The sequence below is a fragment of the Triturus cristatus genome, chromosome 9, assembly GCF_964204655.1.
Source record: "Triturus cristatus chromosome 9, aTriCri1.1, whole genome shotgun sequence".
Lineage (NCBI taxonomy): Eukaryota > Metazoa > Chordata > Amphibia > Caudata > Salamandridae > Triturus > Triturus cristatus.
In genome coordinates this window covers 70,886,285-70,902,806 of record NC_140592.1, presented here as the reverse complement: position 1 = coordinate 70,902,806, position 16,522 = coordinate 70,886,285, and the positions used below count along the sequence as shown (strand labels likewise).

The window sequence follows — 16,522 nt, the reverse complement described above, 5'->3', positions numbered from 1 at the left end:
AATTTCCCCACACCGATCTTCATGAGGTGTGCAACATCTGCCTCTCCCCTGAACACAAGGCTCGAGACTGTCTGGCCTGTAAGTCTTTCAGATCGAAAAAGACTATTCGGGACCGAAGAGCCAGACGAAACATGGCACACTCCTTGACCTCCGTTCCAGTCGATATCTTCGGAGACGACATCGAAGATCCGGGACAGCAGCGCACCGAAGAGGACCTCGTCAGTGCTTCCGAGGCCGACGACTCAGATGTGGAGGACATCACTCCGGCGCAGAGGGTCGTGAGTAATATACCCCCCCCCACACCCGCGCCAACACCCAAAAAGTCTTCGGTCACGCCTTCGCCTCCGGACCTAGGCAAGACCAGAGACACTGCTTCACACACCCCACCTTCGGGCCCGGTGAAAAAGCCAAATAAGCCTTCCGGCGGCTCGGGCTCGAGCAAGCCTGCCAGCGGTGCCGAGAAACACACTTCGGCACCGAAAAAGAAACCGGCCTCTACCTCGACACCGAGCTCCGCACCGAAGTCCTCGGGGTCGAAACCCAGCGCTTCCGTACCGACGCCATCTTCGGTACCGACCAAACCCCATAAGGCCCTCGGCACCGACACTTCCAAGCCGAAGCCCAACTCGGCGCCGACCAAGAAATCGGAGGTTCCCAAGCCCAGTGCTAAGCAAACTGGCACGGACGAGCCAAAAAATTCATCAGCCCCAAAGACTTCGGCGCCGACGGACCAAACACTGTCACAGGAACTATTTACACCGGATCCCTTACAAAAAACTCTCTCCAGGGATCCAAAAACTGGACATTTGGCACTCTCTTCCAAAAAGAGACATTTGGACAAACCGGTTCCGCCTCCACCTCCAAAGAGGAAGGACTCTGCTACCTCCCCTTTCAGAATACCTTCCCCACCTCCTCCACCCTCTCCACCTCCGCCCCGTCCGCCTTCTCCACCCCCACCTCATCGCTCTCCGACCCCGTCTCCAGACGATGATGATCAGGGGGACCCATATCACGATACAGGGGAGGTGCCCCAAGACCCCACCCCTACAGGATCCCCAGACCCATGGGACGACTACAATAACCCAGATATTCCCGACGTCCCACAAGATGACCTTTACCCTTCCAGGCCATCTCCACCAGAAGACTCATTAGGTTTCCACCACCTACTTCAAAGGGCGGCACATTATCATGGGGTAGAGTTACACACTGACCCAGTGGAGGAGGATTTCCTCCTCGACACATTTGATACCACACATAGGTCTACCTCCATACTACCTATGCTCAAGGGGGTGGTAAAACATGCGCCAGAGGTTTTTAAGGACCCAGTCAGGGCCAGGGTCATTAACCCACGCATAGAGAAAAAGTACAAAGCTGCCCCCACAGATCCTGCCTATATCAAAGGACCAGCGCCACTAGATTCCCTAGTGGTTTCCACTGCACGAAAAAGGTCAAATTCCCAGGCATCAGGCGAAGCACCACCACCTGACAAAGAGTCAAAGCTACTGGACGCGTCAGGAAAGCGCACTGCGTCACAGGCAGCCAATATATGGCGTATCGCCAACACCCAAGCGCTATTGGCCAGATACGATAGGGCACATTATGATGAATTAGAAACCATAATGCACCACCTCCCTGAAAGATACAAAACTAGGGCCAATGAATTAATTCAATAGGGTAAGACAATAACTAACACCTCTATACGCTGTGCCTTAGATGCAGCAGACACAGCCTCCAGGGCCATTAATACTAGCGTCCTCCTCCGTCGCCATGCTTGGCTAAGAATATCAGGTTTTAAACCAGAGGTACAAGCCTCCATCCTGAATCATCCCTTTGACCAAGACCACCTATTCGGCCCAAAGGTAGATGAGGCCCTCGAAAAAATGAAGAAGGACACCGATACGGCGAAGTCCATGGGAGCCCTGCAGTCACACCCTCCTAGGCGCTCCTTTCGCCGCTCTTCCTTTCGGAGTACATCTAGAGGCTACTCCTCAGATAGCGCGTCCACTTCCTACAAATCCCCCACTCAGTCCACCTTCACAAGGGTTTATCAAAGAGGCGGCTATATAGGAAATAATAATAAAGGCAGAGGCAAAACAAATACCGCCCGCTCTGCCACACCGCCTACCCAATGACTTCCCCCCGCTCCCTCCAGACCATCCCACTCCGGTCGGGGGCAGACTTCAAAATTTCCTTCATGTCTGGGAGACCATCACCTCAGACAAGTGGGTGACCCAAATTATTCGGTCAGGATACTGCCTGGAATTAACATCTACCCCCCCAAACATTCCACCCAGGCAACGCCCAATGTCACAAGAACATTCCACGTTACTAAAACAGGAGGTAATCTCCCTCCTACAAAAACATGCAATAGAACAAGTTCCTGTCAATCAGCCAAATTTAGGGGTCTACTCCCTATATTTTCTAATACCAAAAAGGGACGAGACTCTACGACCTATTCTAGATCTCCGGCCCCTAAACACATACATACATTCAGACCATTTTCACATGGTAACGCTTCAGCAGGTGCTTCCGCTCCTCTCCCAGAACGACTTCCTCACCACACTGGACTTGAAAGACGCATACTTCCACATTCCAGTACACCATGCTCACAGAAAATACCTCAGATTTGTAGTGGACGGGCAACACTACCAGTTCAAGGTGCTCCCATTCGGAGTCACAACAGCACCACGAGTATTCACCAAGTGCCTACCGGTAGTGGCGGCACACCTCAGAAGACAGCACATTCACGTCTTCCCATACTTGGACGACTGGCTGATAAAAGCCACGTCCTACAACCAATCTGTACACCACACCGCCACTACAATCCAACTACTTCACCAACTAGGCTTCACGGTGAACCACCAAAAGTCCCAACTAACACCATCCCACATAAAACAATACCTCGGTGCTACCATAGACACCTCAAAAGCCATAGCCTACCCCAATACTGTCAGGATTGCAAGCATTCAGGCTTTGCGACAAAGATTCATACTTCAACACTCCCTTCCAGCAAGAGTGTTTATGCAACTAATAGGGATGATGGCCTCTTGCATTTTCATAGTGCCCCACGCAAGACTCCAGATGCGTCCACTCCAAGAGTGCTTAGCGCGCCAATGGAACCAGGCCCAGGGGCAACTGACAGATCTGGTGTTGGTAGACGGTCGCACCCATCGCTTTCTGCAGTGGTGGAACACCACAAACCTTTCCAAAGGTCGACCGTTCCTGGACCCGATTCCACAAATAATACTAACTACAGACGCATCGCTCTCCGGCTGGGGAGCTCATCTCTTACACCTCACAGTGCAGGGCACATGGACGCCGCAACAAAAGTTACTCCATATCAACCATCTGGAGTTACTAGCAATCTCTCTAGCCCTAAAATCTTTTCAGGCACAGATTTCAGGCAAGGCAGTCCTCATTCGCACAGACAACATGACGGCCATGTATTACATTCAAAAACAAGGCAGCACACACTCTCCACAGCTCTCTCAACTAGCACAGAGCATATGGAGATGGGCAATTCCACACAAAATCTTTCTCCTAGCCCAACATGTCCCAGGAGTCCAAAACACCATGGCAGATCTGCTCAGCAGACAGACGCAACAGATCCACAAGTGGGAACTTCACCCGCAGGTTCTTCACCCTTTCTTTCAAACGTGGGGGCATCCACAAATAGACCTATTCGCCACCCACGAAAACAAAAAATGCCCAAGCTTCGCCGCCAGATACCCACACCCATTGTCCAAAGGAAATGCGATATGGATGAACTGGTCAGGCAAATTTGCGTACGCTTTTCCACCTCCCACTAATTCCATTAGTGGTGCGAAAGCTACAACAGCGTTCCCTCACGCTGATCCTAGTAGCTCCAACATGGGCCAGACAACCATGGTACACCACGCTGTTGGAAGTCTCGGTAGTACCACACCAAAAGCTACACCTCTCACCATGCCTCCTAACCCAGAACCATGGAGAGATCAGGCACCCGGACCCAGCTCAGCTCAACCTTGCGATCTGGCTCCTGAAATCCTAGAATTCGGATACCTAAACCTTCCCCCTGACTGTATGAACGTCATCAGAGAAGCTAGACGCCCTACCACTAGAGCCTGCTACGCTGCCAAGTGGAAAAGATTTGTTATTTATAGCCATAACAACACAATCAATCCTCTAGACGTGTCTATACAACACATCATATGCTACTTACTCCACCTACAAAGGTGTAATCTAGCATATACCTCCATTCGGCTGCACCTCGCAGCAATTGCAGCTTACCTACAAAACAGGCAGCACCTATCACTTTTCAGAGTACCTGCCATTAAAGCCTTCATGGAAGGCCTAAAAAGAATAATTCCCCCCAGAGTACCACCCTCACTTGTGTGAAACTTAAATATCGTTCTCACAAGGCTAATGGGGCCGCCCTTCGAACCTTTGCATAAATGCGAACTGCAATCTCTCACATGGAAAACAGCTTTCCTTGTAGCCATCACTTCCCTTAGAAGGGTCAGTGAGATACAAGCACTTACCATACAAGAACCTTTTCTTCAAATGCACCAGAACAAGGTTGTTCTCCGTACCAACCCAAAATTCCTACCTAAAGTCATTTCCCCTTTTCACCTAAACCAATCTGTAGAATTACCGGTATTTTTCTCGCAACCTCAGACTGTTGCAGAAAGGGCTCTACACACGCTAGATGTCAAACGAGCCTTACTTTACTATATCCAAAGAACACAACCTTTCTCTCCACCACACAAGGGCAACCCCATCTCAAAATCAGGGATTGCTAGGTGGATTGGAAAATGCATCCAGATTTGCTACCACAAAGCAAAACAAACGCTATCCGTTCCCCCTAAAGCCCATTCTACACGAAAGATAGGGGCTTCTATGGCTTTTCTAGGGAACATCCCATTAGATGATATCTGCAGAGCAGCTACATGGTCAACACCGCACACTTTCACTAAATACTACTGTGCAGATGTGCAAACCAAGCAACAAGCTAGTGTGGGCCAGGCTGTACTAAAAACACTATTTCAAACCACTGCAACAGATACCGGTGGTCGCCGCTAAGGTTGGGAACTGCTATATAGTCTATGCAAAAGTGTGTAATCTGCAGCTCATATGCCTCGAACAGAATATGTTACTTACCAGTATGCATCTGTTCTTGGCATGTAGAGCTGCAGATCTACACACGCCCACCCGCCTACCTGTATCTGTTCCAGTCTATCTTATTTAGATGCAACACACATGGGTTTCTTCACTGTTATTAGTACGCTCCATCTTTCCCTGCTGGCGAAAAACAATCCGAGGATGGAGCCGAAGCCCATGCGCAATACGATCCACAGGAGGAGTCACCGACCTCGTGACTTCCAAAGACTTTCCAAGAGGAAAAACAAACTGCAAACATCCGGGCCCAACACCAGATGGTGATCTATGCAAAAGTGTGTAGATCTGCAGCTCTACATGCCAAGAACAGATGCATACTGGTAAGTAGCATATTCCTTACTCTTTAAAAACATAAGTGGAGATACTCTGCTGATGAGTAAAGATTCTATGATGGTGATCAAGCGTTACTAGTAAGTAACTTTTCATTGATGCTAATAATGCTAGAGTAGTCATTATTGCTATTGGCCTATGGAGAATATAGTTTATAGGTTGATCATTGCTAATACTTGCTGATGTCATTATTATAAATTATCTGTCTGAGAATTATAAGAATTGCCTGCATTGTAAATACTATCAGCTGAGACCTACTCTTTTTCACCTTGCATTTGTAGGTCTGGTAATGATTGGGGTAATCATTGCATCCAGGAAAGTGGGAATAAACCCGGATAATGTAGCTACTCCCATTGCAGCAAGCCTTGGAGACCTGATAACCCTTTCGCTGCTGGCAGGAATCAGCAGCACCCTTTTTAAATACATAGGTACTGTAATAGTATTTGATTTACAAATGTTTGTAAAAGAACACTGCTATTGTAAATGTAACTTATCATTGTAAGGTTTGTTTTCAGTACAGGAATATCACAAATAAAAAAATGGATCTGTCTTTCAGAGGTGAGTAATCAATCAATCAAAAACTTTATTTCGAATGTAAAAAATAAAACTCAAAAATATACACTTTGCAATATAATTCTGTGAGAAGAAGATATTAATTTAAAAGAACGTTTAGTTATGGTGATAAATGGCTGATTTCAAGAAGGTACCAACAAAAAAATATGTTGCCTCATCATTTAACATTTGTAAAAAGCACAAAGCAACCCTACAACTATTGCAGTAATTCAAATAAAAGGTAAAAAAAAGTGTTTGGTAAAAATTGCCTAATATTTACAAACAGTTTAAAGTGTAACAATGATCAGCAACAAACTCCATCACAGGGGCAAAGAAGAACATCTGAATTACTGTATTGGCCTAACGGAAGGCAAAGCAAGCAACGAGCAGTGTAGAACAAAGTTAGATCAACCCAGCCCACAAGGTTGGTCATAATCTGAGTAAAATCAATCACCAAGTTTACCAGGGAGTGGGAGTATGCTCAAATGTACTGCATCGTCCGCGTAAAGCAGAACGGGCATAGGTTTACCACAGAAATTGTGAACATCAACACCTTTCTCAGCCAAATAACGTTTTGAAGTAATTTATGTATAAAATAAACAAGAGTGGCACTAGAATACACCCTTGGCGGACCCTTCTTCCAAAATGAGAGGTGAGTAAAACAATTCTCAATGAATGGTTTAATTGAAAGTATGCGCCGGAGGACTTTGAGGTGATTGCTGCATGGAGACTCCAACTACCAGGCTCCCAAGCGCTCGGAGCTGCAAACTCCGAGTCTCTCCCAAGGGGGCGGGCTACCCTACAATGAGCGCTTCTAGTGCTCCTGACTTCACCACTGTGCAGGACACGCGTGGGCTAAGGGCTGGTGCATCTTCGGCAGTCATCGACCAAAAGAGGCTGGGTTGGGCCTGGTCTCTTGGCTTGTCTCACCAGAAGGTAACAGATGGTACAGTTTTTATGGTGTCCTTTATTCTGCATATCACCATTGTTTGCGGAGTCCACTTTTGCGACCTTGTTGATTGTTTGCCATCGGAAAGCACTGCATTTATGCCATTTGCCTACTGTTGATTGATTTAACGATCATGGGGAAAAAGAAAGCCATTGGTCCCTGTTCTGATACTACTCCACTTGCTAAAATTACTTTTATTGAATGTATGTTGGAGCGAGCTATTAGCATTGTTAGTGGTAAGATTGTGCTCTCTGAGAGGAGGTTGTCTGTAAGCGCTGGCATTGGTGGCGATCAAAACTGCAGTGTGGGACTCAGTCAAGTCCTCTTTTGCTGGCTTGTTCATCTGCCTCAGTTGCAAGGGCACCTGGCATCTCACCATGTGTGTCCTTATTAAGTCCGAATTATTTGAAGTCGCCAAGCCTCTCGTCTTCAAAAGCAGCAGCTTCACTAAGAAAGTCTAAATGGGGTACTCGTAAGCAGTACTGTGATGACACTATCTTCGGCTCGGTTCCTCGGTCAATTTCCCTTCTGACCGATGAGTCATGGCTCCGTCTTCCACCATTGTGTTCCTCCTTCGAAGGGGTGTGGGGGGGGGGGGGGGGATTCTCAGCTCGGGGCTAACGATAGCCAGTCTCTCCATTTGGAAGGCTTTTTTGAGCAGCTTAAGACCTGGCTTATGGTAGAACTTTCTGCCCTGTTCTTACGCTTGTAGGCCCTGGAAACCAAATTAGCTTTGGCCCTGGAGTGTTCTTGTTCATCAGCCCCTGCTTGTAAAGATAACGCCCGTCATCCAGCTGTCCCAGGATGCGTAAGAGCAAGTTATTTTAACAGGGATGCTCCTGTCTTGGTATTTAGTACTGAGCCAAATATGGGTGCAGCACCAATCAGGAATCCTCCACGTGAGGAGCATGTTAGCCAAATCCATCAGTAGAGCAGGCCAGTTAGGGCTACCCAACAAGATACCTGCGCTAGCGCTGTGGCAGCTACAGGTTTGGGGCACTCTAGCATGACTTCTCAGACTTCAAAGTTGGTTAAGGGACACACAGGGCATGAGTTGGTGCCAAACAAAATTGTAGTTAATTTACCGCCTGCAGCGTGTCCATACGTGGCTGTACTCGTTGGGGTTCCTCCTTTGAGCAAGGACCAGTCTGAAGGTTATGAGGTGCTGTATAACAAAACATTGGACTGGTTAGTACGGCATAAAGGGTTCCCATTTTTCAATGCTAAAGATATTTTCATGGTGCGCAGATGCGCATGGAATGGCCTTGACCCTGGAGATCACAACAGTGGCTGTATTATTAGGGTCTCCCGGTTTTATGGTATTTATTTTTTTGACATTGCGGTCTGTATTTAGCCATATTTATTTTTTGCTAATTTGATCTCTATTTATCCATATTTATTTTGGGTTTTGTGAAAATAATGATGCTGAAACTGGTATATTTCCACATTCTTTTAACCAATAAATATGCATTCATTCTTGAATACATTCCAGGTTTCAGTGAAATTGATGCAGATTGGGGTGTACAAAATCTCCCTACTTCCACGGATAGAGTAATTTCACAGTTACACGCACATACACTCACCATACACTAGGGCCCATTTCACTAACATACACTCAAATACTCCACCAGCACTGAACCTGTGGAAAGAAAACTCCTAAACACCCCACATCTACACTGAGGTCGATAAGACCTAGTTATTGTAATTGTCATAATCTAAACAATCTATACAACAATAATCAAATAGAGTACTCAATAATCGACAAGAAATAATCACCAACACCGTATTTAAAATTATGATTCTTTATCTAAAATTAGTCAAAAGAAATTAATCAGAATAAATCATTTTCTCATAATTACCTATTCTAGCTAAATGTCAGAATGGGTCATCAGGACAAGTCTCTCAGTAGAAATCTCCCGAGTCACCGTCCTCACAGCATCGATCCTCACCAACGCAGGTTTGGGAAGAAAATGGCAAAGTGGCCTCCCACCCTCTCTAGGCTAACAATATTTATAATGAAACTTGCAATATTAAAGAAACATTAAATGTTCTACACGTCCGCCGAACCGCTGAGCAGAGCGAGCAGGAAAGGATGTAGCATCGCTACATTTGGAAAAATCTCCGCTCAGGAAAAAATCACAAAAATAAAAAGACAGAACAGGAACTAAAAAATTGTATCCTTTAACATCCACATTTCCTCAGTGCTAAACACGATGACTTCAGAGTCCATTCAGCTCATTCTTTATGGCTCCTTTGTCCTCCAAGGTTACTCAAACATTTCTTGGTTCTTGGAGATTTGCCCAGCACTGCTACTGTCCTCACGGAAAGTTTTAACCAAGCGAAGACTGTGGTCAGATGATTCAATCATATTCAGCAAGGCCCTCTCATCACAAATCTTTCACTCGAGGCCAGGCTGCAAACAGCGGACATTTTAGGTTAGGCCAAAATGGACCATCTTAATTAAAAGAGACAAAAACAACGTTACCACAGCATAATGATTAAACAGTGTTAACCCCACTATGTGTATGTAATTATCTAGCTTTTGCAACACAGGAAAGCATTAGTTCAAAAGCGTTTCGTGCTTTAAAATAAACAGCACTCAGCAACGTTTATTTAATAAAACATGCACATTTATTAAATAGCAATACAAAAGCATTCCCTCGTGTCGGTTTTCTTCTCATTAGTACGTTGGTAAGTTTAAACATATACACAAAACAAATAATTAGTGATTATTAATTAGTAATCTAATTATGACAAATAGACAAACCAGAGCTTAAAAACCCAATAGATTTTCATCAGAAAATCCTGCTCCAGCAATCCCCCCTTTGGTGATTTTATCACCAAATAACCCCAAAAAAAATTTTTGTGAAATTTAGTCCCATTTTAGGAGAAATTGGAAATGTCTTTTTCCTCCTTACACAACACTACACACCAGACACCCTTTCATCATCCCTCTTTGTTTCTAAGTAGACACTCTCCCTTAATTCTTCTAATTCAATTTCTTGTGGTTCTCTTTTCAACCTTTTATTTCTCTTTTCATTATTTCTTTTAATTAATTTCTTTTTCCCTCCCCTGTTTTTACAACACAAACACACCAATCTCAATATCAATAAAGCAACAATTATACAAGTTAAAGGAAACAATATCTTACCTATAATAGTACTACCTATTTTTGCAATAAAACTCTTAACAGCTATCACCTTATTAGCTAGTTTAGTCCAGATACTTTCAGCTTCAAGTGGTACTAATTCTTCATGCAAATCAGTAATATTTTTTATATAAACCTTCAGGTCTTTGCTTTCGTCTGGAATGTAAGTGCAACAATGTTGAACTTTCAGCATTCCACAAACTCCACCCTCCTTAGCCAATAGAATATCAAGAGCAAGTCTATTTTGCATAGACATGGCACGTACGGCAATTAGTTCCGTATTCACCAAAAGAAACCCTCCAGCGGTATTTGTCGATAAGCGATCCACCACTGTTGACAGTTTCCGAATCCCATAAGCATTTAAAGAAATTCCCACTGCTGGAATTAAAGCTCCAAAAATGTCACCCACTATTTCAGACCAAGTTTCCCTCTTGAAGCGCATTAGTAAATTAATATGTTCTACATCTTCTATTCTATCTATATGAAAAATCTTTGGAAAAACCAGGCCCACATAACACGTGCCATACCAATGGTCAGGCAACTTGTAATAAGCCTTGTTCCCACAAACATAATACACTCCTGGAAAAATTGTATCTTCTCCACCTCTGAAACCCCATCCTGTTGCAATGAAGTATGTATCATGACATTCACTAGTCCCAACAAAATATGTATCATATTGGGATTTCCCTCTTGTAATGCACAGCTTATCCTTCTGTGGTGCATCTAAAGCTAAAGTTGGACTAGCTCCATTTCTCAATTCTTTTCCCATCTCAATGTCCCAAATTGTCTCACTCACTTTATATTTCCCTACCTTTTCATGCATACTCAATCTCCTTTCCTCCACCATGTTCAGGAAAGCTTTCTCCTCTTCTTCCAAACTACAAGTTAAATTATTCTTAAAAATGTAATCTAATGTTAATTCTTCTTTCTCAATAAAAATCTCACCAAAAATGTTAGCTTCTTTAGCTGGATTCAGCTCTTTGTTCATTGGCAAGTGCCCAAAAATACTATCTTTGTTAGACATCTTATAATCTATTTTCCCTAACAGATAAAAAACACTACTTAATACACTACAAGAAATTCCATACGTAGCTGGTAAATGGTGATAAGTAACACCCTCTGAAACGGATGCAGGTAATTGCATACAAACATAGCAATCCCTAACTTCCATTGTTTTCACATATTCGTATAGCAACTTTGAAAAAACATTACTAAAAAAATCATTAATTGACCTATCTTTATGCATGTAAGTATTACTAATTCTAGCTGGAACTACTTTTTGCGAACTCTTCTCTACATTTGTCTCATTCTCAGTATTTATTTCAAATGTACCTATTGAAACTCTAAATGTAACTAATAAAGCTAAAACACCCCATAGTAGCATTAATAATCCAGTACAGCAGCAGCACATTCTACACCATCTTCTTAAGAAGGCACATCTGGGGGGAGGAGCTTAGCGCGTGATCAAGATGGCCGCGTGAGCCTAGAGCTCCCGAGACCCTCGCTCCCTCCGGCAGCTATCCTGTCTACTATCCTGCTTTCGACGCCCGGAATATTGGAGGGGAGCCGTTGCTGAGGCGAGAGCCGCTGTCCGGATCGAAATCGCCCACCGGAGACCGAAGTTGTACTGCCTGGAAGTTTGTGGCCTACTCCCCGAAAGGTGCCCGGGACTTGCGTTGGCACAGTGCCCGTGCACTAATTGAACAACAGCGGCCGTGCGAGGGGCGAGTCGTCGGAAGGAAGGTGTTTTCACTTTCACTTTCACTTTCGCTTTCCTGTCTCCACCGCGCCCGGGCTTGGGCGTGAGTAGTGCCAGTCACTGGTTGCATGGTTGTCTACTCTGTGTGGGCAAGGAGATTGTCTCCGCGGCAGATTGCGATGTCGAGCAAATCGGACGCCGAAAAACAGAAGCCCAAGAGTACCAGGCGGGGAGGCTACACCCAGACTAACAACATGGACCGCTATGCCCACCAGAAGGGGTCTCCGGGCGGATCGGGCCAGGCACTGGAGGCCTTGAAGGACGTGTCGCCCCCCTCCGCGGAACCAACCCTGCAAGATATCATGGGGGCCATTGAAGGGATGAAGTCCTCTATCGGGCAACAATTTGAGACCCTGGCGCATAAAGTGGACGCCATATCGATCGACGTCAATCTGATTCGGGCAGACCTGGGGAAAACTAATGAGCGGGTTCAGTCCTTGGACCTCAAGACTGCCGGCCTCCTGGGCGACATCTCCGGCCTTCAGCTGGAAGTCCGTACCCTGCGGATTGCAAATGATCACTTTGCCCGACGGTTGGAAGAGTTCGAAGGCCGTGCAAGGCGCAATAACGTGCGCATTATTGGGGTCCCGGAAAATTCGGAGGAGCAGTCGGTGGACCTGTTTGTGGAGGACCTGGTGGTGAACCATCTGGCGCCCAAAGGCCTCAGTAAGTTCTTTACTGTCGAGCGGGCCCACAGAGTCCCTGGCGGGAGGCCCAGGGTGGGGGCCCCTCCGAGGCCGATTGTCGCCAGGATCTTTAACTTCAGGGACCGAGATGCCATTCTGCAAGCATCGCGGGTGTCCGGCCCGATGCCATTCCAGAACACTACCGTAAGTTTCTATCCGGACTTTACCCAGATGGTGCAGAAGCAACGACAAGGCTTCCTGGCGGTCAAGAGAAGGCTACGAGAGATGGGACTGAAATACGCCATGCTCTTCCCGGCCAGGTTGCGTGTGGTGTTCGAAGAGCGGACTTTCTTTTTTGAATCCCCGGACATGGTCGGAGATTGGCTGGACACATTGCCCCAAGGACGGACTGGCGTGGAACGCTCCGGTGGAGCAGACGGTGGTGGGGATGAACAATGAGCCAGGACTTAAGTACTAGAACTCCGGTTCCCCCGGGAGGGTGATAGTCCGGGGGGTAGCGGGGGCAGTATGGGAGCTTTTTGTAGATTAGTCTTTGTATGGGGCGACAGGCACACTGCAAGTTGGGGGGCATTTTAGAGCTTACGCAGGGGTGCAGGGTGGGGGGTGGATGGGGGTTGTTGTTGGGGTTGTTGTTGTTTTTGGTTATGCAAGGCGTAAAGATGCAAGCTTCTGTGACTCGAGTGCGGTTCCACGCGGGGGGTGGTGGTCTCCTTACATGTTGGGATGGGGGGTAGGGGCCTAAAAATACTCAGTTGGAATGTAAATGGCTTGGGGGATCGTATTAAGCGTGGGATTGTCCTGCAATTTCTGAAGCGCTGTACCCCTGATATTGTCTTATTGCAAGAGACGCACTTGATTGGTAACACGTGCTATGCACTCAACAGGAAAGGCTACAAATTTGTCGCACACTCCGGGTTTTCCTCGGGTTCTAGAGGGGCGGGAATACTTGTCAGGTCCTCTCTGCCATTCGAGGTCGACTCCACTACTGTTGATGATAGGGGACGCTTTGCGGTAGTAGCGGGGAGGTGGGAGGGCAGGACGCTGGTCCTGGTGTCGGTTTATGTCCCTCCTGCACTGCAGCCTTCTACACTTGCGGACTTAGAGAGGACATTGTTGGATCTCCCAGAGGGAATGTTGGTGGTGGGTGGCGACTTCAATGCGGTTGGCTCCGGATTGCTTGATAGACACCCGCCAAGGAGTTCGGGGGGGGCTCAGAAGTGGCTTCCGGATTTTGTAGATACCCTTGGTCTGGTTGATTGTTGGAGACTGTTGCATCCCACACAGCGACAATACACTTTCCATTCAGGGGCGCATGGCAGTCTCTCCAGAATTGATTATGTGCTTACCCTAGCTGCACACGCCTCCTTTGTCTCTGAGGCCAGGCACATGGCACGGGGTATCTCTGACCATTCGCCGGTGTGGATCTGTATGGATGTTGGTAGAGGAGTGGGGGGTAGGGTGGCCCCAATTAACCCGTGGTATTTCAGGGACCCTACGACTCGCAGTGCGGTGCTGAAGGCGGTCGATCGTTATTTCCAGGAAAATCTCGGCTCGGTCACGTCGGCGGTGTCTTTGTGGGAAGCGTTCAAAACAGTGCTTAGGGGTGAGGCCCTCTCCTTGATAGCAGCGGCCAAGCGTCGGAGAGACGCGGAGGTCGCCCAGATTGAGGCGGAGATCGCGGATCTAGAGCTGGCTCTGGAGGGGGAGGTCACGGCGGCGGCGCTGCACAATTTGAGCCTTAAGCAATCGGAGTACAAGGCCCTTGTGACGGACGCGGCCAAAGCCTTGAGTAGGGAACAGCGGGGCCGTCTGTACGACGTCGGGGACAAGGCCGGGAAATTAATCGCGTGGCTGGATAAAAAGGAGCGGGTCAATCGTGTTGTGCCAGACCTCGTGACAGAGGATGGCGTCGTGGTCACGGAGCCGGATGGCATAGTCCAGTGCTTTGCGGATTACTTCCACACGGTCTATACCTCCGTGTCGGACAGGCCAGTGGGGGATTCGTGTGAACTCCTGCGCGATCTTGCTTTGCCTTGCCTCTCCGACATAGACAGGGACGATCTTGATGGCGATATCACAGTCGACGAAATCGCGGGGGCTGTCCGTTCATTGCGTCCGGGCAAGGCCTCGGGCCCGAATGGCCTGCCAATTGAGTTCTACAAACTCCGGCCGGATAAGATCGCTCCGCATTTGCGAGCTATGTTTGTGAAGGCGCGGGAGACGGGCTGCCTCCCGCTCGACCAGCGCCTGGCAACAATCGTGGTCATTTATAAAGATGGCAAGCCCAGGAACAGGTGCAGCTCATATAGGCCGATCTCGCTCCTTAATGCCGAGCCGAAGATCCTCGCCAAAATCCTTGCTAACCGTCTGGTCAGGGTGATCGGTGATCTGATCCACCCTGACCAATCTGGTTTCATCCCGCATCGTAACACCGTGTTGAACCTTAGGCGCATCCACGGAGTGATCGCAAGGGTGGGGACGATGCGGGAGCCGGCCATTGTGGCAGCGCTCGACGCAACGATGGCTTTCGATACGGTAGAGTGGGCATATCTGTGGGCTGCGCTTGCGAAATTCGGCTTCGGACCCGGATTTGTGGGCTGGGTGAGACTATTATACGAAGGACCTCTCGCTAAAGTCGCAGTCAACGGTAGGGCGTCCCGTCCCTTCGACCTGGGGAGGGGTACCAGGCAGGGCTGCCCTCTGTCGCCGCTGTTGTTCGCTCTTGCTCTTGAGCCGCTGGCGGCCTGGATACGATGGCACCCAGATGTGAGGGGGATTCGATGGTCACCTGACCACGAAGACCGCATCTCCCTTTATGCAGATGATATTCTGCTCTATCTCACTTCACCCCGGAAGTCCCTCATAGTTGTCTGCGACATTTTGACTTCCTTTGGGAGGAATTCGGGACTAACCATTAACTGGGGTAAGTCATATCTGTATGCCCTGTGTGGAGACGTCCCGGTTCCCCCGCGGAATTGCCCGATCCAGATCGCCCGGGAGGGTTTCATGTATCTTGGGATTTATATCTCTGCCGACCCAACGGCACGGTATGAGAGGAACCTGCTCCCTCCGTTGGCGCGCCTGCGGCGGGACGTGGCGGGCTGGCGGCGGCTGCCGCTTTCCCTCCTTGGCCGTGCTGTGCTATTCAAAATGATGTCTCTTCCCCGTTTTCTCTATGCCCTGCAGAACACCCAGGAGCTGGTTCCGGCCAGCTACTTTCGGGAGGTTGAGAGCCTACAGCGCACGCTGCTGTGGGACAGCCGTCCGCGTATAGCGATAGCAAAACTAACTCTCCCTTGGTACGATGGGGGTATCGCGCTTCCCGACATCAGAAGATACTATTGGGCCTCCCAACTGAGCGCGATCAATCATGGAGTCTACGGCCCGGCGCATAGCCCTGGCTTTGCTATGGACCGGTGGTTGCTGCGTGGGGGTGGCTACTATAGAGCACTTTACTCGAGGCCCCCGGCTGGGTCCCTCACGGGGCCGACCGGGGTGGCGGTGCACGTGTGGAAGACAGTCACGAACTCACTGGGCTGGAAGGATAGGCTCACCCTCGCCACTCCGTTGTATGACTCCGACGTGCTGGGGAAACTTTGGCACTCTAAGGGATTCGAGAAATGGGATCTGATTGGCATCTCCAGGGTGGGGGACATGCTGACCAAGGGGCGGATTAAGTCGTTTGACGAGCTGCGGAAGGAATATGCGCTGGAGGGCACGGAATACTTCCGGTATGCGCAGGTGCGCCATGCGCTGCGGTCGGTCCTCGTTGAGGGGGAAAAGGTGCCTGAGTCCTCTCCATTGGAGGACCGGATCCTGGACGGCCATATGCCGGAGAGCACAATCTCCCTAATCTACAAAAAGCTTGTGAACGTTCGGACCGACCTCCTCCTGGGGGTGCGGGATCAGTGGACTAGGGACGGCCTTGAGCTGGACGATGAGGATTGGCAGTACGCCGTCTCCTCTCCTAAGGAGGTCGC

At 48.2% G+C, this 16,522-nt stretch overlaps 1 protein-coding gene across 3 annotated transcripts in view; it reads left to right on the top strand.

The window, feature by feature from the left end:
• The window catches only part of SLC41A3 (solute carrier family 41 member 3), a 254,232-nt gene that overhangs the window by 162,581 nt on the left and 75,129 nt on the right, over positions 1-16,522 (top strand). For all 3 annotated transcript variants that reach the window (XM_085624417.1, XM_085624418.1, XM_085624419.1), the window contains one exon: positions 5,769-5,915. In XM_085624417.1, coding sequence (XP_085480543.1) covers positions 5,769-5,915 — 147 coding nt within the window. The remainder of the gene's footprint in view (positions 1-5,768; positions 5,916-16,522) is intronic.